Raw genomic sequence first — 25,378 nt, forward strand, 5'->3', positions numbered from 1 at the left:
ATGTACATTTTCCCCACAATTCATAACCAAAAATAGCTAAATAACTAAATGAACTGTATGTAAATTAAAAAAAATAAGATTACAACCTCTGGTTTACCCTATCTAAATCACATTTCTAACAACCAAGGTAAAAGATAAATATTAAGCCATACAATAGCTTTGATTTGATTTTTTTCTGGTTCTATTATAAAGTACATTGATGACGAAGGTAAATCATGTGTCTGCTGTTTGATAACTATATACCATGCTACCAATGACAATAGAAAGGCTCAGGAGAATCCTTAAAGAAACACACGGTTCACTGATAATGACAGACATTAAACATAGTAATGAATTGTTTTATGGCTTGTCACCTCGTTACTCTATGAGCAAACAATGTTTTCACAATTAGGAGTTTGATAGAAAAATATATATCTTTTTCTAATCTAGTTAAATGAAATAGAATCTACATTTTCATAAACTACCTAGGTGATTTATAAGCAGGTACTTGAAGCTTGAACAGTACTGTTTGTAGTTATATGTAAATTCAAACCACAATCCACCTGCAAGAAATCACTTTTCTGAGAATTAATCGTAGGAAAAAATAGTACCAATTTATAATTATGCACATAATATTTTTCAAATTATACCTTAGTATTATTTAACTTTTTTCTGTTATTTAATAAATAACTTATTAACATTGATTTTACATCATATTTCAAATGACATGTTTAACAAACAAGTATTCAAAAAGGGAATCTCTATATACAATCACTGGCACTTAGATTTTAGAACATAATTAAAATTAGGCTGAGGGTTTATATGTCATAGATGCATATTAATCTGTAATAAAACATTATGTCTATAGAGTCATAAATTGTTATGTCTATGTAGTTGTGTTTATATTTCCAATACCATGTCCATAGCATTTGGTATGCAAATATTGAGTAATTGCTCTTGTAATGTTTGGATCTAATACCACAAATTAAGGATACCATGGGCCTTTAGATCTTCGTTCACAGGGATGTGAATGAATCTAGAGTGAATCATGTTGAGTGAGACAAGTCAAGACTAAAGGAACAAAAGGGGCATAGTATCCTTATTTATAATCTTTTCTTTTTTTTGGTCTGTCATGGGACTTGAATTCTAGGCCTAGGTGTTGTCCCTGAGGTCTTCAACTCAAGACTATCTCCTTACCTCCTGAGCCATAGCACCACTTCCAGTTTTCTGATGGATAATTCCTGATGAGTCTCATGGGCTTTAGTGCCTAGGCAGGCTTTGAATCTCTTTCTTTGGGTCTCAGCCTCCTGAATAGCTAGAATTGCAATTTAGACAATTTTCAGTCTTTTCTGTGAACTCAATAATGATAAGATCAATGAGCTGTCAGAATGTTATGTGAAGAATTTCAAATTTCTTTTTCAGTTATATGGGATTAGCTATTTCTTTTCTATGATGTTTGGTAGATCCTTAAAAGTATTTTCTTTGAAAATTTGGTCTACTTTTCAGAAAATTGTTTTCTGAAAATGTTATTTTTATCACTATTAGTGTCGAATACACTGTGTTCCTCTCATAACACTCTATGGGTCTTTAATATGTTAAAGGTGATACATGAGTCAGTTGTGTTGCCTAGCAGTAGAGTGCTCACCTATCATGCACAAAGCTCCCTGGTTATCACACACACACACACACACACACACACACACACACACACACACATAAAAAGCCAGTAGTTATGTGGTTTTAGTGGTAGAGCACTAGCCTTGAGAAAGCTCCAGGACAGTGCCGAGTTCAATTCCCAAGACCGAAAAAACTAAAACAAAATATCAGAATTATTGTATGCTTTGAGATTAACAGTAATCTATTTTCTTTGTACTAAAAGGGGATGTTATTAGCAAATTATAAAATTTGTAATTTTATTTAAGGCATATTTGAAAGTCTTATTCCAGTAAGACAGGGTTTACTCAACTAGATTTCTTAATAAATTAAACTCACATGAAAGCAAAAAAGAGAATTACAAGATTTATAACTAAAAGGTTATTTTTATAATGTATAATGTATTTCAATAGTTGTGATCATTATAATATTTCTTGTTGATGTCTTCCATGCTGAAAGTTAAGTCAAAGGAAATGTTCCCATTGGAATGTGGTATTCATTTTGTTATGTGTTTAGCACTCCATAGATATATGTTCATCTATATGCTACTGTCCAAAACATTTTTGTTTTTAATACTAAAATATAGAGAACTCACCTTATGACTTGTTCACATTCCTTTTCTGCATGCATGTTTACAATGAGGAAATGATTCCAATACCTAGGCCTGTTTGCATCCAGAAGAGGAAACTAATTGCACAGAAAAATATAATCTGATAGATTTCATCTAATTCTTTTTCCAGTCATATTTCTCTGACATTTTTTTGAGAATTTTACTTCTATTATCCATTAGCTCACACATAATAACAAACTTTAGGAAAAAATAAAGTGAAAAGTAAACTCCTAATATTTCAAGTTCCATTTTTCTGGACAGCAGAAAGCATGACAGAAAAAGTCACAATATCTTGAAAGTATCAAGTTCTACATTTGTGTAGCATTACAATTTTGAGTTTTGTTTACTTCATTCTAATTCTCATTTTGTAGGAATGCAACCATTGATATGGCATTCATTGTCCATAAAAGATTACTCTTTTGGTTGGACAAGACACAGCTGCAAGATTTCTGTGTGGGATCTTTTTATACACGTGATCGTTAATCCTTTTCACATTCTAAAGGACTGAGAATATTGAATTGTTTCCAAAAATCATACTTAGTGTTTGCAAAATGTGTGGAAATCCTTTCAAACTCATGTCATGCCTATGGGCTACAGCGTTTTCTTTTTAATGAATAAGAAGTATCTTTCAATACAAAATTTTATTGTTGACTGAATTTCCTAATCTGAATCTTGCTTGTCATTTATGTAGGATTCTAAGGGATTTGTATATTTGAATACTTGCAAGAAATTTGCAATGAAAGTTAAAAATACACTCTTCTTTATTAAGCAAGAATGACTTTAAAAAGGCTTAAAAATGTGAAAAACTAGCAAATAATGACAGTTATATGTAACTTAAAAGAAATCAGATCCATAGAGGAAAAGTGTAGGCTTACTCCCCTCACAGATTGAAAGGCTGAGCCAAAAGTAGCAGGGTTTAAAATCATTAGTTTTTCTGTTTGCCAACAATAAGATTGAGCCCCAAATTAGTAAAGCAACTTTATTTGTAATAACCTCAAAAAAATCTTTAGGATTTAACCTAACCAACAATATGCAGAACCTATATTATGAAATCCTGAAAAAAAATCTAAACAGATTTAGAATACCATGGTATAGATTATACAGACAATTATTAATGCTGTAAAGCCAAAGGGAATAACTTGACTCCTGCATAGACAGGCATGACAGCACTTCTATATATTAATTAGTTTAGGCCACCATTACCCTATATTCACTTTGGCCTGATTCTGTAAGGGTTTTTGTACATGCAATTTCATGACTTTTAAAACAGTGAGTATACCCCCTTCCTCAGCATCATTTCCACTCATATGAGGATCTCTCTAACATTGAGAAGTATTTTCAAATCATATTATTTTTAATTCACTTTTTAAAATAAGCATATGCTCACTCTTTGTATCTATGTATGTAAATAAATATATATACACATATATGTATGTGTGTATAGGGTAATTCATAATTCACACAGAGTTCTCTGAAGAAAATTTAGATTGTATAATATTTTCCCTACAAGAAAAGACATAGAAAAAGACTTTAGAAGAAAGTACTGGACATATGTTTTCTCAATAGATGAATAAAAACACTAAATAAGGCTAATAACTTTGTAAAAGTAATGAAAGAAAGCCTGATGCTGTAGGCTCATTCCTGTAAACCTAGCTACAAAGGAGACTGAGATCTGAAGCATGAAAGTCCGTGAGACTCTTGTCTCCAATTCACCACCAGAAAATAGGAAGTGGCACTGGGGTAGAATGGTAGCATTGAGCTTAAGAGCTCAGGGACAGTGCCTAGGCCCAGACTGCCTAATAAATAAATAAATAAATAAATAAATAAATAAATAAATAAATAAATAAATAAGTAGATAGATAGATAAATAGATAAATAAATAAGACTTGGTACATCAAAAGTAAGATAAGAAAGCTAGAATTAGCAGAGATATATTAACTCAGTGTTTAAAAATATGTTATTGAAAGAAGAATTGTACATTTTGGATTTTTACTGTGTTAATTTTACACCCTTCACACATTTAACCTTCTTTGCTTTGGAGCTCTTCTTTGAAGAGACATGCTGTGTTCATTTCCTTTTAGCAAACTGAGTCATAAGATTTTGATTGAAGTTCATTTAGTTAATAAATTGAAGTCAGTATTATTAGAGCCTAACTTTGTTTCACAGTAAGAGTTGGAACATCCATATTTGAAGTGTAATATGTAGTTTTATATTTGTTTTTCATCTAAGATTTCATAATGCGTTGAAAGAATTTCTTCTATTGGTTTAATTAACTTTTCTCTTCAGCGACATGAAGTTTTTCAATTAATATTTCCACAACTGAGTTAATGAGAAAATCACTAGTATTCAAAGGCAGAACTAATAATAAAAAGAATGGCTTCATGTAATTAGATGGCCTTCTTGAATTTCCAGAAGGCAAAACTAATGCACACAGTCCAGTGTGCCAATGTTTTGAATTTAATACATTACTATATAAGAAAAACTTACTTTTTTTCAAAAACTATAGCTTCTTTCCAATTGCATGAATCTGCATACACCCTTCCCCCCAACCTTGATAGAATCTTCCTAGAACTGCTGAATCATCCAGAATTTCACTTGAGATATACCACAGGTCATGAACTTTCCAATTACTTAAGGAAAATGATATGATGAATTAGCATTTTAGAAACAAGGATCAATCTAGAAACAGAGTTGAAATATCTTCTTTTGACATTTTCCTAAGTGATTTTCTAAACATATAGCACATCGAAAGACATCAGAAAAATGTCCATATCCATATTTGGAACCACAGACCATGTAAGTTCTATTTTCTTTACTGATGTTCCTACTCACAAATTGATTACAAAAGGAAGATTGTTGTCTACATTTTTATTTTCATTAGGATATATTTTCATTACTGATTTGCTATCTATACATATTTTCTTAAATAATAATAACTGGTAATGAACTTGGTATTGGATTCCTATCATTTAATCTTTTGTAGATGGTTTGCCTCTAGCTGATAGATGTTCATTTTACTGATAGATTAACAAATTTATAATATGTTTTCAGTTCTGAAGTACCATAATGAGGCAGAAGCAAAGCAGCCTTCATTCCAAAACTCTTTTGTTCTAGTTTCCTTTTTTCATTGCAAGAAATGTTTACATAAAGATATGTTTCATCCTTCCAACTTTGGTGCTTGTTCTCAAAAAGAATATATTTGTGTGAGTGTTTTTTTTCTATATATTACCATATGTTTACAGCATCCTTATGCATTGTTTTTTTTTTCTTTAGTAATTGGAAAGTTCATCATCTGCTCAAGTGAAATTCTAGATGATTCAGCATTTAAAAGATCCTTCATACACCCACCCACATGCACACAAAAACATATATAAACATAACATATATGTTGTTATAAGTATATGTGTATATACTTATATATACATATATATACTTGTATACATATATACTTATATATACATATACTTGTATATGTATATAACATATAGCTATTCTTTTCCTTTCATAAGAAAATCACTTGTGTAATGTATTTTACCACATTTCCCTTTCTTTTGCCCTTTGAATGCATGTATTATTCCCTTTTCTTGCATATAATTACATAGTGTCCTCCCCTACAATTAGAATATGATATTAGAATGTGTTATTCCTATCCTAGCTTGATGGCTCACACCTATAATCCTAGCTACTTAGGTGATTGATCTCTGAGTAATGTGGTTCAAAGCCATCCTAGGAATTAACGTGCATGAGACTTATCTCTAATTAACCACTAGAAAACCAACAGTGGTGTGGTAGTTCAAGAAGCAGGGGAGTAACCTTGAGCTGAAGAGCTCAGGGACAGTGCCCAGGTCTAGATAGAGTTCAAGTCCCATGACGATCAATAAGTAAATAATTACTCAGCTGATTATTAAATAATATTGTCATATTTTCTTGTGTATATTATAGGCCATTTTGTAATAACACTGGTAATATATCTGAAGTCTTCTTGTCATCTAGCTTTTCAATAGCTTTCCTCAGGGGCCATCATTTTAGATTTTGGATAATTGTTGTAGCATAGTAATTTTAATGTACTTCAGATTGCCTATTTTTGTAATTTCTTGTTAACTGAGAACTATTTTAGTACCAATTGCTATTTGTCTGTTTTAATCTTACATTTTTTCCCTTGGATTTAGGAATAATTATCCCTTAGAAGGCTAAGGAAATAAGCCCTGTTATATAAGTTGAAAATATATTCAATGTTTCTAAGTTATTTATCATTTATTATGTATAAATTATGTTATATTTCAAATGCTTATTCAGATACTAATGTCTATACAAATGTTAACTTTGTCCAGGAAACTAATATCCCAACTTTATTTTATATTTAACTTTTGTTATTTTGTTGATTCTTTCATTACCATCTATCTACTTTTTCATGTATTAATTCTGTAGAAACCTAATTGTACAGACTTATAATATGTATTCAGATGTAGTAAGATGATATCTCTCTCTTCCTTTTTCTTAGAAATATGTTCATCTTTCCAAAGATGAATTCATTTTTTCCATTTAACATTTATAATTTATATAAGTAGATGAATTAAAATAAATTAAACATATTCTTTATTTATTTTAGTCAGCTTACATTATGTTTATACAGACACCCAAATTCATTGGCCATCAAATACTGATGTTATACTTAAGTATGCAGTCTATTTTGGGTAACTATGAGTTTGTTTTTAAAACATTTGCTTTTAAAACAACTGTCATATTGGTCTTACAATCATGTTTTTATCTATTTATAGTTATTAAATACAGTTATTAAATATAAAATATAGTTTCATTATTGTTCTACTGAGTTCTGTTACTGAGTGCAACAGTTTATCCATTTATTATCTTGAATGTTCACACTTATACTAGTGGTAAAAACAAGAAGAATAAGCGTTTTTCTTTTCAAACACTATTATTGTAGTTGGCATTAGATTTTATGTTTGCCTTTTGATATTTTTTCCTGTAAAAAATGAGTGACAATTATATTGTGTCTGGTCTTAATTTCATTTTAATGTCATCTGATTTTCCAAGTAGGTGAGATCTGTAGCTAAGGACCATTTCCTCTGTACTTGTAAGGAATTATGAACACTATCTGTTACAATCTATTGTATCCTAATTACTTAGGAATAATTACCTATTTTACCCATTTCAAGCTTTTGTGGTTATGAAGATGTTTATGCTAGATGTACCTTATTTGAAAACTGTCCATGGCTTTCTCACATTGAAACACTTGAACTGCTAGAGTTATTCTCTTGCATTATGAAGCACATTTAATGAATTTACACTTTGCTATAGTGCCGGTAGGCCCGGGAGCCAGAGTGGAATCAAACTCTATAGGTTTATTGCTATTCACAAATTTTCCTATTTTCTGTTGTATACAGGTATAATATTACAATATGGACAATAATGACTATGTTGGAATTTTTTCTTTTTTAATATGTTTTGGAGATATTTTCAGGAATTTGGGATAGTTTGATCTTTAAAATTTACCAGGCTGAGCACAGTTGCTCACGCCTGTAACCCTAGCTACTCAGGAGGCTGGGATCTGAGGTTCACGGTTTGTATCCAGCACAAACACTTATCTCCAAGTAACCACTAGAAAATGGGAAGTAGTGTTGTGGCTCAGGGAAGGGCGATAGCCATGAGCTAAAGAGATCAGGGACAGCATCCAGGCCCAGAGTTCAAGCCCCATGACCACCCCCCAAGGAAAAAAAATGGCAGAAATTCTGTCAGAAAATTTCCTCTCTGTTGTATGGCCCATATTTGTTGTTCTGGGCTGTGCAGCATGTGTGTGTGTGTGTGTGTGTGTGTGTGTGTGTGTGTGTGTATTTTGTGATGCCTAAAGTTATTTACAAAGTATTTTACAATTATTTTAAAATTTTATTTTGTTTTCTGCTTTATTATGTGATTACTCCTTGTGATTTTTCTCATTCTGTGAAATTGTTTGCCAATATTTTGTATGCATATTTTGCTTTGATTCTTCAATGAAGAGCTACTTAGAAATAAATTTGCAATTTCTACTTTTAAAGATTCTTTAATGCCTGCTTTAACCCCTCATTTCCTTTACTTTTTCACAGTTCTTTGCTTTCTCCATATCTCCATTTGTCTCACTTAAATTTATGATTTATATAGCAAGCATTTAGAGTCCTGAATATTTCAGCACAGCCTTAGCAGAATCTGTTTTTATACTGACTAGGCATTTTGCTGGAAAATTAGTAATTTTATCTCCATTTATCCCATATTGTAAAAAAAAAAGTGTAGTAACTATTTCCATATGGATTTAAAAAAATTTAAATTGTCTTATTATAATGCAATCCAGCGTATGAAATATTTCTCTTCAAATTAAATTAAGAAAAAAAAAAACTTTGTAACACAATATACAATCCCTTAACATTATGTGTCACTGGTTGTTTTATCTCACCATATTCTAAACGTCAACACGGGTACATAATTGAACAACTAGTTTTAAGTGTGAAATGGTGTAATCTATGATATTATTTCCGTAGGAGAGGAGTCGCTCACAATTTTTGTGGACAAACGGAAGCTGAGCAAGCGATCTGAAGGACCTGATTCCAGCACGAACAGTTCCTCTGTTACCTTGGAAACTCTCCACCAGCTCGCGGCCTCCTATTTTATCGACAGGGACAGTACCCTGAGGCGGCTTCACCACATACAAATCGCGTCCACTGCCATCAAGGTAGGAAAGGGTTCTTTCTGACACTGTCTCCTTCCTTTCCTATTTCTGAATTGTGTTTCCTTGTGTTAGCTTAACCCACTGATGGAAATAATTATAACAACAGAATTTGCATTTCCATTTGTTTTGGGTTCTTGCAAAATATTTAAGATGGGACTGTATGTACTTCGTTCTGAACTTTTCAGTGGATGGGTTTTCACTTGAGTTAAGGTGTTTGCTAACTGTAATTGAATACTGCAATTACAAGTTGATTGCAGAGTAACTCAGGTTCTTTCATGGATATATCTTTGCCTTCTTAGAATTGATTTATTCTGGTAAATCTTATCCTATTCAAAGTACATTCAGTGTATGTAACTAGACGTGTCTTCATTAGGCTCAAAGTTCTGGTTTGAAAAGTATTTTCCTCAAAATCTGAAGATATGTGTAAAATGGATCTAGAAAACCATTGTAATTGGCCCCCTTCCCTTTTATCCTCCTCCTCCTTCTCCTCCTCCTCCTCCTCCTCTCCCTTCTCTTCCTCCTCTTTTCCTGCCTTCCAAAACAAACCAAAAACAAAGGATGCATTTGTAACACAAATAGTGCAAAACACAAAAATACAGAGATACTAGTGGAGAGTAAAACATGAGAATAAGGACAGAGAGGGAGCAAGATTAGGAAATGATCTTCAAATGGAAATACCACAATTTCTAAACATATTGCTCTGGAAATTTAATTGAAAAAGTTATATTTTTTATTTTTAAAGGACTTCATAAAACTAGACAAGTAAAACAAAGAATAAGGTGACATTGGAAGAATTATATACAAAATTTATTTTTAGGTACACTAAATCTGACATTAAATAGTCAATGCAAAAAGCAGATTATAAATAAAGCGCTGCATTGCTTTTGTATACTGAAGTTAATATCTGTATTATTTCAATATGTTTAAAAAGCTGGAAAAATTAATGTATTTTGTTTCCAAATTAAACTGGGGGAGGCAAAAAAGGATACAGAAATGAATTTGATTTAAGGGTTATATGGAGAATACTGCCAAACCCTAAGGTATGTTTTCATTATTACAAGTAGAAGTAGTTGTGAAAAACTTCCATAGCTGTAAATCTCACAAAATAGTTCCCTGCTTCTGACTTAGGCTATACTCAGTTACACATACATATGTGTATATATATATATATATATTATCTAATATTTTATTGCATATAACAATGAAGCCAACACATTCAGGAGTCCTTGCTAATTTAAAAATGCTATAAGGTAGAATATTGTTGGAGATGTTTAACTTCACAACACTGAAGAACTATGGACTTTTTTCTGAAGTCAATTTTTTAAATGACATAAACAGTACCAGCTGTATTTTGTATTGAAAGAGAATTGCTGTGTGTTTATTATGTGATTATTGATTTTTGGCCCAGCACTAAATAGGATTATACCATCCAGTTTTATGCTCATATGAAATAGGACATAGTCTTACACTATTGCTGTGTAAAGTTAATAAATACATCTCTCACAAGAAAAATGGTACAAAAGCAAATATTTTAATGAGAATGCTAATATGCTTTATATATCGACAGACATATATGCAAATATATGTACATGTGTGTAAGTGTGTACAGATTTCTGATCAGTTGAGATCAAGTTTTATAAACTGTATAGCAAAAATGAGCCCCTAAAGAAAGTTGAGATTAAAAGAAATGAGTGATGTGGGGGAAGCTATGTAAAAGGCAAAGGAGTATATAGAGTTGAGAAGTTACTAGTTTCCTGTCAACAGGGCTGGTGTCACAGTGCTAAATTTCCATCATCCATAGAAAATAGTGCCAGGTCACATCAGAGAAGATTTAATGCATATAAGATTACAGAATATATACAGATAAGTTACAGATTGAAAGGAGAGAGAAGTTTTAGATATGGAGAAGAAAAAGTACAGTATTGAAAAATGGTTATAATTTAGGAAAAATAAAATAAGTCATTTTTCAAGCTGGCAGTGACTTGTCTGTGAATATAGATACAGAGTTTCTAGAGTGGCATCAAATAAGCTTGTCAGAAGTGTGAAGAAGATGAGGGGCTGTAAACATGTTTGAGTAGTCTGTAATTTTAAGTGACTGGTGATTTTCCAGTCCAAATTATGCTGTTGCTAGGATTATTGGGAGCTATTTGTGAAAGGCTGTGCTAGGGGGATGCATTCAAACAAGAAGTAATCCAGAGTACTGATGTCTACACGTGTTTCCCCTCTGCCAACTTCGTGAATGGCATGCACACTCATATATCTGCCCTTTCTGACGACAGCATCATTTATTTGCATTTAAAGTAAGGTTCTCTAATATGTCTTTACCCAGATAAAAATTGTCTCCTTTTATTTATTTAAGTTTACAAGTGTTCAGATTGTAAGTGAACAAGTTCTGAGGGACTGAGTGGGTGTGTAATAGGCAGTGTAGGCCAGATCCCAGGGTCTCCAATGGCTAAATCCTTTCTAGTCAAACAAATTATTCAATTCAAAGTGTTCTTACAAGTGTGTTTGAAACCAAGCACTTAATGTCTTTACTAAATCCCTAAAGATTCAATTCATGGCCTTTGTAGTTTAAAGATTTGGTCTTTTAGGATAGCAAAATCCATAATTTCTTTGACTTAGTAAATACAGCTTGTATTTTAAATGTTATAATGGGCATTTAATTTCCCAAAGCTTGAATGATATTGCACATGATTTACAGAATTTAAAATCATTGCTAAATGCTTAAATTTCAGAATTATAAAAGTCAATATGATTATTTTCAGACAACAAAAATAATTAAATTGGAAAAACCATGCCAGCATGTATTCTGTGAATTCTTGCAGAACACAAAAAAGCTGGGCAATTAGTGTTTACTGTGAGCTAGTTTCTAGAAAATGGAATTGGGCAATTTGTTGCTTTATCTCTGATAATTTCAAAAGTAAATGTGAACTGTAATTCATTTACACATCTGCAAATTATGAAGCAGCACTCAAACTTCTGTGGAGCTTGTCTTAATGGCTTTCTTAGTGTGGTTAACAACATTTAATAACATTTTATTAAACGTTTATTTTATGTCAGTATCACTTATGGTTTTGTTACATGTCAAACAATTTCTAGAATTGGCAATTATTTTTAGAAGATTAAATATTCTCTGAGTGTGTTTTGAAAGGATATAACAAAATGCTAATGCAATGGACACTAGTGAGAAATAATTTTTTGGGTGGGGGATTTGTACCTCCCTTGGAGGTACATCCATTTTGAAAATGGATTTAATTACTCAGCTTTAAAAATGATTTCATTACTCACTGACAAAACAGAAAGAAAATGAGCAAACGTTTAAGAGGCTGAAGCAATTTGATCAATGTGAAGTATTTATTAGTACCAGCAAAGTAATATATAAAATTAACTATTTACATAACCAAAATGTGCAAAATACCATGGATGAAAGAAGTCAAAACAATCATGGGACACTATGAGGAAAAGTGAAAATGTATCAAAATTTATCAAGTCTATGCAGTACTGGAGAGAAAAATTGTGGCAAATATTAGTTTATAGAGAAAGATATCATAGAAAAACAAGATAAAAGCAGGATGAGTCAATGAAAACTCAAACAAAAGGAAACATTTCAAAATGGAACTCAAATAGTAAACAGCTAATAAGTAAGTATGTGCTTACACATAAAACTGATTAATTTATTTCATAGAATGTAGAAAGAATTCACCTCATTTTTTCTTCTCATTTTTGCTTATTAATTTATTATGACCTTATTAATTGTTTTAATTAATTGTTTATGAACTTATTACCTGTTTTATTAATCAAACTGTCATGTAACATTTTATGATTTGCTCATAGAGTGCATGTTAATTTTGCAGTTTCACATTTCTCTATTGTTTTTCAATCTTGCATAAAAATAAGTTTAAGATGAGTTGGGAGTTTGGCCTAGTGGTAGAGTGCTTCCATAGTATGCATGAAGACCCAGGTTCAATTCCTTGCTACCATTTACATAGAGATATCTGGAAGTGCTGTTGTGGCTCAAGTGGTAGGGCTCTAGCCTTGAGAAAAAACCCAGGACAGTGCTCAGGCCCTGAGCTCCAGCCCAGGACTGGCACACACACACACACACACACACACACACACACACAAAAGTTTAAGAAATCTTCAAAAATCTAGATACTAAATTATTAAAGTGAATCATATTATTTATGAAAATAATCACATTCCTTCTTTAAGGCCGCTGACATGGCCAAATTGACTTAATCTCAAATTGATATACACTCATGTATTAATACTACTTTGAAATTGCAGTTTAGGCTTTATTTCAGTCAAGATTAAGATTAGACCAAGAAAAAATTTCAAGAGTTGGCCATGGGCTTTACAGTATAATGACCAGCTTTCTGAACATGGGAAATCTTTCCCTATCTGTTTTGGTTACAGATCTCTACAGTTGTTCAGAAAGATCTTTGCATTCATCTGTGTTCTTTCCTTGTACACATTAGGGGGCCACATTCTACCCGGGTGCCTGCCCCCTCGTATGTGAAATGTCACTGCCTTGAACTTAATAAAAGACTGGAACATCTCTATTTTTCTGTTTCTCTGTGTGTCTTGCCCTAGGTTAAGGCAAATGTGATTTTTGAGGATTGCTCTGAGTTATCTTACCTTGCCTAAACTTTGTTTTCATAATCCTTGTATTGCGGAAAGCCTACATGCTTCAACGATCATTAATCTTTGTCTTTGGAAACTGCAGCTTCCGAAACACTAATATTCACTAAATATAATTATAAGTAACTTTGTGGGATTTTGTTCATGAAGGAGCTCCCTGTTATGTTGATCTAGCATATAAACTCCAAAATAGCAATTAAACTTCATGACAAGTTTTCCTTCATCATATCAATTGCAGATATTCCCTCTGCTTCTTTACTTGTGTTGAAGTCATCCTATGTACCCTTTCTTCACAGAAAAATGATCTTAATTATCAGGACTCCACCCATTCACTTCTCTTCTCCATTTTGAATTTTAATTTATCTGCTTACCTATTATCATTAACATGAGAGTGATAAGTCTGTGATCTTTTATATCCTAGTTACAATGGCAAATCCTTGCATTTAGGCTCTGAGATTTCATTTGTATTGTTTCCATCATAATGCATATAATATGTATGTGTGTATGTATACATAGATATATGTGTGTAATTGATAATATATATGAGTATATATATATGTATATATATATAAATATATATCCATATGTTCACAGGACTCTATTGTACTGGATTAGCTCATTTTTCTCATAGTAGATTTTAAGGAGCTGCTGAAGATTCGAAACACTTAAGATTGCTGTGTTCTACTCCACTTTTTAGTGTGAATCCCTGTTGGAGTGAACATACTTTAGTATCAATTACCTCCCTAAATTGAAAGAGATTTCAAATCAGGGCCAGGAATGTAGCCTAGTAGCAAAATGCTTACCTAGTATACAGGAAGCTATAGGCTCAATTCTTCAGTACCCCAAACACAGAAAAAGCCAGAAGTGGTGCTGTGGATCAAGTGGTAGAGCACTAGTTAAAGGTAGAGCCTTTAGCACAGTGGAGCTCAGGGACAGTTCCCAGGCCCTGAGTTCAAGCCCCAGAAGTGACAATAATTAAATAAATAAATAAATGAATAAATAATATGCTATATATCACATATTAATATATATGATTCATCTTTTTATGAATCACATACTTATTCAGCAAGCACAAGCTTCAGCCTTCAAATTACAGACAGACAAAAGGTAATAAAGAAATATAGTGGGCTGGGAGTTTGGCCTAGTGGTAGAGTGCTTGCCTAGCATGCACGAAGACCCGGGTTCAATTCCTTGGTACCACATACTTAGAAAAAGCCAGAAATGGTGCTGAAGCTCAAGTGGTAGAGTTCTAGCCTTGAGAAAAATCCAAGGACAGTCCTCAGGCCCTGAGCTTAAGCCCAGGACTGGCAAAAAAAAATAGTAACTATAGTCAACATATAAGCAAAGCCTATTTCCAGATATCCTGTAGGAAACCTTTACACACGTTCTCTCTGTATTAAGCTTCCACACCCAGCATATCCCTAAAGGCAGCGCCTGTTGCGTGAAATAGTTAATCCTCACCTGATGCATCCAACAAGTGAAACTTTGTGAGTATTCATAGTCATTGCCTTCCAGTACCATTTGAAAGTTCTTTGGTTTTGATCAAAGGCATTAGTTTCAAGGATTTGGGCAGGAGAGATGGATCACCAACAGGTGAATTAGCCTCACCAGAGAATTAGCCTCAAAAGAACATTAAAGAAAAGAACAATTTTCCTCAAAAAGGTCCAACATACATCCATAGACAGAGTATGTTGAACTGCTCAAGGAAACAGTAATAATACATTTTGACACTGTTTTTTTCTTGTAATAGAAGAATAAGTCTGTTTTATACTTCTGAACATTATTTCCTTGTGGAAATGAAATGGACAGGGAATATGAGAGTAAATGTTGATCACGAACTCTTTAAATAATAAAAGTGTTTTTGTGTGTGTTTTTAACTTTTTTTTTGTTGTTGTTGTTTCCCCCAGCCCTTGTCAAGAATAGAGGTATAAGAAGTCTTAGCTTTAGGTAACTACGTCATGCAAATATTTCCTTTTTACTTAACCTTGATTTGTTGACTGATCGAAGGCAAATGCAACAGCATAATCAAAACTTATAGTTTCTAAAGAAATAAGAAAAAAATTAATTACTTTATTAAAAAACAAATAAATGCCAAAGCAGCAATATCAATGGTTTTTAAAACTTGTAAGACTATCCATTCTTTTCTTTTTTTAAAATTTTTATTGTGATTAATAGAAGGGTTACATTATATTCACCAGATAGAAGGTGCATAACTTCACAAACATTGATATCCTTTCTCATGACATGGTCCTCATTTTCCTCCCACCCTCCCCTGCTTATCTTGATTTCCCCCTTCGCTATCCAATTTCAAATAACCAATTAAGCACATATAAAATATATCAGATCACAATGTGAAATATTGTAACACTACGAGATAACCAAGGGATGGCAAAAGAGATGAGAGATAACATAGTACATTGAGAACAACAGTCACTCATTATACGGCTTTTGTTTCCTTATCCTGGAGGTCCTTTTAACACTGAGTCAGAGTGTCATAAGCAAAACTCTCAGGCAAGTCTATTGACCATCAAATAGTGCTGAATACACTTATTCTAATAGGGCATGCACAAAATTTGGTCAAGAGATTTTTTTGGCTGGTTTGAAATGGTTTTCTTTCCCAAATGCCAAGATCCAGTTGCGATCCTTTTTTTTTCTAGTCTATGGGCCAGGATTTCTTGTTTCTGTGCAGGCCATGAAACTGTGCAAATCTTAGTATTATGACCTGGTCCTCCAGTTGTTTCTACTGTTTCCAGCAGAATGCTGGATATCTGCAGTAATACAATGCTACCTCCTCTGGAATATGTACAGTAATGATTTTTTTTGGTAATCATATGAGGATTCACCTTTCTGTTTGCTATAGTCATCCTAGTATATTGATGGTACTGGTAGGCCTTTTCAATTTTTTTTCTAACCAGATTCAGATTCTAGTTGTGACTAGCAATATATTCGATTTTTTCACTAGTTTCCCAAGACATATACTTTTCCATACACTACCCAAATTGAATAGTGGCTTCTTTGAATGGATTATTTCTTTATTAGTATTACTTTTTTTTTTGCCAATACTGGGGTTTGAAAGCAGGGCCTGGGCATTGTCCTTGGACATTTTTTGCTCAAGGCTAGCATTCTGCCATTTGATCCACAGCAACACATTCAGTTATTTCTGTGTATGTGATACCAAGAATCGAACCCAGGGCTTCGTGCATGCTAGGTGAGCACTCTAACACATGGCTACCAGCCTTGAATTAGACACTTTCTATAGTTGCTATTGGTATTAATTCTGAGTGTAGCAGAGCCCCTCATAATCTATCAAATTTTACTAAAGCTCTTACAGTCTTGCTTGTAATTTACAAAATCCATCCATTTTTCCCCAATGACATGTTTACTAAAACTCTGATGTTCTTAAAAGTAGCCTATGTTCTCTCATAAATTAAGTCATCCACACAATAAGAGAATATAGAATATTTGTACTATTGTGTGTTTTACCTCTATGGAAAAATCTGGTGAGGAAAAAAATACTTTGGATCACACTGTCACTATAGAGGCTTCAACTTTTGGAAAAAAAAAAAAGAAACCTGATGTTTAGAAGCAGAAGCAGAATCTCTAGTCCTCATTCTACCCACTCAGATTCAAATCTTGACATATAACACCTTCCACATTTCTCTTGGTTTGGATGTGTCATGATTTAAAATGCAGATTATGGAAAGCAATGGATTTTCAGAGTCAATAAATGGTGTTCTATTTCAGTCTACTGCTTTCAAAATCTATCTGTGCTCACACAATGTCCTGTAAAAGTGATGATCTAGAAGCAATGTTTGAAACAAAATCAGCTAGCTTCGAGGATCATTCTCACGAGGAAGAATTTCAATGGCAATCATCCCATTTGTAATTATGTTTTTCTTACACCACCTTTAGCCGAATTCTGCTCAATGGAGCTTATAGTTCAAGAACTCATTACTAATGACAACTTAAATTCCAAGCATTATTACTAAAAGCTGATTTAGTAAAATCATTATTCTCAGAATTTAAAGTTTTTCCATCAATTTTGATTCATTTTCAGTTATGGAAAACCTACTGTAACACCACAAAATTCTATTTTGTCCAAGGAAAAGTGTAAAAAATAGTATTTGGAGTAACATTGTCAAAGAAAACTTTATGAAAAACAGGAAAAGAAGAGAAAATACATAAATTTGTAGAATATGCCCAATGGTAATAAATAAAATATTTTGCTTAGCCTATAGAAAACACATGGTAATTCTCACTATATGTTAATTGAAATTTTAAATTCATTCAGAATGCTAAATATATGATATTCAAAGAAGCACCAAGGAAAGAGGCTGAAAACTTTTGTGTTGTAGGAGATGGGGAGATGGGAAAAAAGAGAAGGGCAATCCAATTCAAATATTTTATATGTAAATGAGAAATACCATGATGAAATGGACAAATCAAAGGCAGGACAGGAATGGAAAGCTCTTAGAACAGCATTCAGCACATAATGTCTAAAATGTCCTAGTTATTACGATACAAAATATTCTCACTAAGAAATTATTTCTCTCCAAAATTTTTTTTCTTAATCTTTTACCTGGAGATCAGTATTAGATAGATGGATAAATATTTCCTACATTAAATGAACATTGATGAGCCTGAACAGAATTGTTGTACAGTAAGGAAAGGCAGAAATCCCTGATATTCAGATTACAGAAGTGAGGTAAGTAGTTATAAGCAAATGGTGCATGATGCAACTGTTCTGAAGATTTCACAGGAATTCCCCCCCCCCATTTTCTGTTTCTAAAACCTCACCTCTGCCCCAGCATTGTGGAGTAACCACTCCTCTAATAATCCCAGAGAATCTCATTATTTTAGAAACAATTCATGTAGATATGTCTGTCTGTCTTTCTTTCCACATATTTTACTTTTCTATTTTTATGATAATTGCATAAGTTTACTTGTGTTCTCCAAAGTATTGAGAAATAGCAAGTCTGAATCCATCATAGATACTGACCTGAAGCCCTTCACCAGAATCTCCCTCGTGTTGCCACTAACACTGAGGTGCACTGCATGTATTATTGTGTGGAATGAAACATCACAGATATTGTTGAAAGTACTTTGTTGAATTTGTGAAATGTCAGTTTCAGATATTCAAAAAGGAAAGGCTATCTTCACAAAAACTACATACAAAATGACTATTTATTATATCTTCTTTACAGTTTATCTGACAGCCCTTTAGGGAATGATGCATATTCTCTCATTTTCCGAACTAGTAACACTTCAATTCTTTGAAAATTATCTTTTTTATTAATCAACACTGAATGAAATGTGTAACTGAATTGGTTTGCTTTGTTTGATGTAAGCTTTGGGATATAAATTCAGAAACTATTACTAGGAAATTTATATTCATTGTTTATGAAATCTTTCCTTATTAGTACTTTAAAGGACAATGTTAGATATCATATTAAGTGAAGTAGAAACTAAAGAATTTTTCATTCTATTTTTATACCATTCTAATATTGATTCAAGTATTGTCAACAGATAATGTCTAGCTTTGTTTTTACAACATTTGCTTTTCTCATTTTTTTCCACTTGCATTCCTGCATTTACACTTAATTACTTGGGAAAAATTGTCTCCTTAGTTCCCTTTGTTCAACACATTTGTAGATTTCTATGTTTCAACATGTCACATAACACAAAAGAGGGTAAGGAATAGATCTCTAAATAATACTTTGGTCACTCTCCCCCTTTCTTGGTGCTCCAATCACATTGCATGTTGATAGCATTATTTGCTCAGTTATATTATTCTCTGTGCAATGGTATGCAAAAGGGAGATTTTATTTTGGTGTCATCTGTGAAAAGGTGATAACAACCACTTAATATGCATGCATGTTAAGGCTTTTAATTGCTTCATTGAGTCTATATATGAATTCAGGAATATAAATGGTACCCAAGAACATACTCTAATAACATAACCATTTTTGTGTAGAGTATAAATAATAGAATCATCTTACCCCTTCCAAAAGAAACTTGTTACTGAAGAGGTAAGCAAAATTTGGCCAGAATATGTATAAGAACAAAGCCTCAATGCAGGAATCCTTATTGGGATTTATGAAAACTCCCTGAATCCAAGAAGGGTGCTACTAGCCTTTCTGATAAACTTATATCTTTGTCTTTGCTTCTGGATGCTGTTTGAAAAGAATGGTTCCTAGAACATTCAAAAGTTGCTTTCCCAAATTTCAGTGAATAGGAAGAACATTGAGAACAATTTTCGTTTCACAAGTAGTTTCAATCCTTACATAGATCGTTGTTAGAGGTTACTTTACAGATAGCACAAATATTATCAACCTGGGTGTTCTCCACTTTTCTTTCTTATATTCTCTATGCCTAATCAATCAATGGGATCTTTATGTTTCTCTAATTTCTCTCACTTTCTCATCCTTATAAAAATCAGGTTTAGACATTTCTACCTGTAGCTTCCCTTGTGTCAATCCTAACTTCTTGTAAAAGCATGCAGATATATTCCACATGCTCCAGAATAAATTCTCTTTACTACTTTTTTTAAACAGGAAAATAACCAATATTCACTACATTTATTCTGATTAAATCTAAAGCCTCTAAAATTAAATCGTGCACTATACCTTTCTACGGTGGCAGGTCATCACTAACATCAGCAGCCTACCAAGTGGGTTGAAACAGAGCTAGGAAGCTCAGTAAGTTTGAGTAGAAAGTAATTAAAGAATGAAGATGATACTATGGAAAGCAGCATGGCAGTTCCTCAAAAGACTAAACATAGAGCTTCCCTCTGACCCAGTAATTCCACTCCTTGCCATTTACCCAAAAGTCCAGAAACAAAAACATACTAAAGCCACTAGCACAGCAATGTTCACTGCAGCATTATTCACCATAGCAAAGATAATGGAAACAACCCAGATGCCCCTCAGAAGATGATTGGATTAAGAAGATGTGGCATTTATACACAGTGGAATTCTATGGTGCTATCAGAAAGAATGGCATCGCCCCATTTATAAGGAAAGTTTTGAAAAAAATCATATTAAGTGAAATAAAATTCAAAAGAACATAGGCTTAATGGTTTCCCTTATTTGTAATAAGTAGTACAAACCTAGGACTCTCCTAGCAGAAGATTACAATAGCTCAAAACCAAGATACATAAGGCCATATAGGATAAGTTTAAATGAAAGGATCTCCAGGATATGGAAACAAGAGCTTTATATTGTGTGATTGTTGTTCTTAATGTATTTCTCTTCTCTTTTGTTGCCCTTTGGTTAATCTCATGTTTTTACAGTATCTGACTTTATTACATGGCATGTTGTATATACATTTATTTGTTTATTTGAAATACAAAGTGAAAGGGGGAAAACAAGATAATTGGGAGGGGTAGGGGGAGGAAATGGGGATAAAACCATGAGAAGGCGTATCAATGTGTGAGAAGTAATGCATCTGTTATCTAGGGAATAAAACTGTATCCCCTCTATACATTACAATAAAAAAGATGTGATAGAGCCCAGAAATTGATTTTGTCATGTTTGCATAGGGCCTAGGATTAGATACATAGTATATTAGTAATGAAGGATTTCAAGTACAAAGTTGTTAACACAATGAAAACTATCAAAACATATATATGTACATCACTTTGCATATTATATATACTATTATATGTAATAGTATATATACCATATATACTATTTTATAATATATAATATAAAATACATAATTTAGTATGTATATTATATATATAAAACATTTAGTAAATTATCCTTTCAATTAGCCTTTATCTTTTAAATAGTTATCACTTACTGCATGATGTCTGGGACAGAGAAGAAATTTACATTTCAAGTTGCTGTTTTTCCTTATAGCTACATTTAAAATGGGTATACTCAATAACTTCTACATTTTAACATTCATTTCAAATTGTATTTCTAAAATTTCTGACCTGAAATTCTATATTAACTTAATATTTGTCATATAAATTTTTCTAATTTGAGCAGAGATTTATGTCCTCTTTAATTATGTTTTCTTCACTTTTTAAAGTATAGGACTTTAGAAGGAATTTTTGAACTTGTAAAGATGGAAAATTTTGTTCTCATAAGAATAAGATATTTCTTCTAAACTTAATGGTTTCTGTGAGGGAAATATAATAATCCTGTCTGCGTTAAGATATATAGCTTTGGTCATTTGTGACTTATGTCAGTGGGAAAGGTTGGCTCTTTATTTTTAGTTAGGTGCATGAAAAATGTACTCTCACCTCCCTGTAACTCCAAAATGGCCAAAACAATTTATTTCAAACTCTCAAAAAGTTCACCTTTGCTCCAAGCTAAAGTTTAAGATCTCATCCAAAATAAAATTTCATACAGAGAAAATTATATATACAGAAAATAGAAACTATAGTTGTTACTTTCTCTTTTTTCAATGTAATACAGGGAATTATTATTATCTTGAATGTATTTTACTAATCTTGGACAGAAAAATATATTCTTAATTGTTAATCCTGAAGTATTTTTTAGTTACAATGTATATTAATATTACTTGTGGAATTTCAAAAGCATTCTAAATTCTCCTATGTCAAGTAACCTTATTAATTTTAAAAAGCAAAACATATCCATGCCAAAACATGTCATGTTTGTGAGAAATTCTCAAATTTAAACATCCTAGGTTTGTACAAGATCCTTGGAAACCAAAAATTAACTTGATGATATGGTGAAACATAATTTAGTATGGTGCTGAAGACTGTGAAAAGTTAAGTCTATAGCAATGAGATATGACACACCTTTTGTCCTTGGGGTATTTATTCAGATTAGACAAATGTGTAAATATAATAAGATAGTAAGGCAAAATAAAGTTAATTGCAAGCACTGTGATTGATTCTTGCCTAAATTGGTACAAGTGGGAAAAAATGTGAAAATAATCTAGCTGTGTTTTATAGATAAGTAGCAGGGTATCAACAGAGGAAAGAAAATAGAATAAAAATATTTACAATGTCCAAGAGTATAGCAGAGTATACACATGGGAGAATATGGAGAAATTCATCTTGTCCAGCATGCTCTGAAACATTCTTTTGTGACAATGTATAGTGAGGTAGTGGTACTATTCTTCCCTAATCTGTCACCTATGACTTTAGCAGCTTTTTCACCAAATGGGTTTCTCCAGTAAAAACTAAAATAAAAATTTCTGTCTCTTTGATATTATCCTTTGCTTCTTAACTTTGTTCAATGGAATGTTAATGAATAGCTCACTAAGTCTTCAAAATGTACTTCTGAGGCTGAGGTTCTTTTTGTGTTTTGATACTGCAGTATGTGAATTAATGCACCTTCTATCTGGCAAATATAATGTAACCCTTCTATTAATTACAATAAAAATATATGAAAAAGAACATTCTCTGTTTAGCTGCTTTACCTTTATCTTGGATCCTGCATTGCATTGCTTGTAAAGCAAGCTTGAACCTCAACACAACACCATCTTATAGTAGGTGCAGCCAGCACATAGAATCCCCTTTGTAGTATCCACTGTGGTAGTGATTGAGATATACTCTTCCTTTGTTAATTGATAACTCCTTCATATAACTACTTGAAGATGATGATAATTTTTACAAAGTTGTAAAGAAAATAATGTCAAATTTTAAGAATTCTGAAATAAGTGTGGAAAAGGTAACACTGTTGTATATAGGTGGGTCTTCAATGTAGTTCATGAATTGGGCAATTTTCAGATTTTCTTATTTTGGTTCCATTCCTTTGTGGTCTAGACACACATTGACAAAGTTGAAATCCATCTAAGATAAGGAGTTTAGAAAATATTTTTCATTTATTTCAGGATTGTAAGGTTGTACCTTGAAATAACTTAGAATTGTTCTTTGTGAGTGTCAAGAAGGGAGTGATTAAGAACAATTCACAAGAGATTATCAGTACATGGTGAAAAGTTATAAACTGAGCAGCCAGTTCTTGTGAGTCTACATACTTTTGTTAATAACAACAGTCAGGGCATTTTGAAATCAATGATTTTCCCACATCAGCAGTATATTGAAAATTCTCTCAGTTGCCTTATGAAAAGCACCAACTCCCAGGCTTTAACATCAGGTAGCTCATGTCAAAATTTTGAAGGATGTGGTTTTTCTAAAGCACCAGAGGTAATTCAAATGTGAAGTCAAGGTTGAAAATCAGTATCTGAATAATGAAAAACTAAAGCTCTTTTAATTAAATCTGAATTCACATAGGAACATATTTTTTTTTTATTTTTGTTAATGATACATGCAGAAAGAGATGGGAAGATATGAAACTTGGAGCTTAAAAATAAATACCCACAAAACAAAAATGCATCTCATAATAGCAATTGAGAATGCCTCCTTGAGGCACAGTTGAACTAAGAGAAAATAATTATGTAAATATAAATTTATTATCATATGTGCATGGATTTTGTCAGCAATATTTATAACTAAATTTCAAGTTATGTTTTGTACGAGGGAGCTGTGGATGCTTACAGGTAACTAACTATAATCATCTGGTGAAAGAACAGAAAAACAGCCCATGGTTTAGAGAATCACTTAATTGTAATTAAAGAAAAGCATACAACATATGTGGTTTCTTCTCCAAAGAATTTTGCAGGGATTGTGAAGTGGGATCTCAGAATATTTTACAACCTTCGCCAAAGGTATTTTTTGGTATGTAATTTGAATGACAGTGAAAAGTGCATATATATCTCTGTGTATCATCTAAAATATAATGTACTGACGCATATATGTCATTATCATTAGTAACAGAGACTTCATGTTTGTCTCAAGATGTTTTCTTTTACCTATTGCCAACATCTGGATGGATTGGAATATTATTTATTATTATTATTATTATTATTATTATTATTATTATTTGTAAGTCGTGGGACTTGAACTATGCGTCAGAGCTCTTCAACTCAAGGCTACCCGCCCTACTCCTTGAGCTACAGGGACACTTCCGGTTTTCAACTGGTTAATTGGAGATAAGAGTCTCAAGGTCTTTAGTGACCAGGCTGGCTTTGAACCGCGAATCTCTGATCTCAGCTTCCTGAGTAGCTAGGATTACAGGCATGAGCCACTGCACCCTGGCTAATTATTTTTTCCATACAAACCTAACTATCCACTGTACCAGCATATTTCTTTACTATTTTAGTGGAATTTTGTGTTCCAATGGTAAACGTTTACATGATGGTATTGTTAACGAACACTTGTAGAGATGATATGTTTCAAAAGGACGTGGTCACTTTTCTGAATTGCAATCTGAGCTCTGCCAATCAATTCATGAAATCCCAAAGAATCATTGAAGAATAGAGGTTTCTTTGGATCTCTACATTTTATAGGAAAAGAAGAGTTAGAAAAGAGATAATTTGGGGCTCAATATGGTAGCTTATGCCTGTAAATCTCAGCTACCTGAGAGTTATAGTAAGGATTAAGGACCAGTTTAGGAAAAAGCATTAGACTTTTTCTATACAATGATTGAAAACAAGAAGCTATAGGAAAATGCCTGAAATCCCTAGGAAAGTAATGCCTTGTGCTAAAAAATAAATAAACAACAGAAAGATAGAAAGAAAGAAGGAAAGAAAGAAAAAAAGAAAGAAAGAAAGAAAGAAAGAAAGGAAGAAAGAAAGGAAAGAAAGAAAGGAAAGAAAAAGTAAAAGGATATAATATAAAGAAGATAACCAGGGAGAAATATAATTTAAAGAGAAACAAGAACTGTCAAATTTCACATCCAATGTATTTTTCTTTCTATGACAAAAATGTAAAATCATACTTAAAAAGTATGTTCATC

General features: G+C 32.5%; 1 protein-coding gene across 2 annotated transcripts in view; it reads left to right on the forward strand.

Moving 5' to 3' along the window:
- Positions 1-25,378, forward strand: part of Brinp3 (BMP/retinoic acid inducible neural specific 3) — a 357,146-nt gene that overhangs the window by 187,690 nt on the left and 144,078 nt on the right. For both annotated transcript variants that reach the window (XM_090340206.1, XM_090340205.1), the window contains exon 4: positions 8,773-8,963. In XM_090340206.1, the coding sequence (XP_090196332.1) occupies positions 8,773-8,963 (191 nt within the window). The remainder of the gene's footprint in view (positions 1-8,772; positions 8,964-25,378) is intronic.

The sequence above is a fragment of the Megascapheus bottae genome, chromosome 10, assembly GCF_031878675.1.
Source record: "Megascapheus bottae isolate mThoBot1 chromosome 10, mThoBot2.hap1, whole genome shotgun sequence".
Taxonomy (NCBI): Eukaryota; Metazoa; Chordata; class Mammalia; order Rodentia; family Geomyidae; genus Megascapheus; species Megascapheus bottae.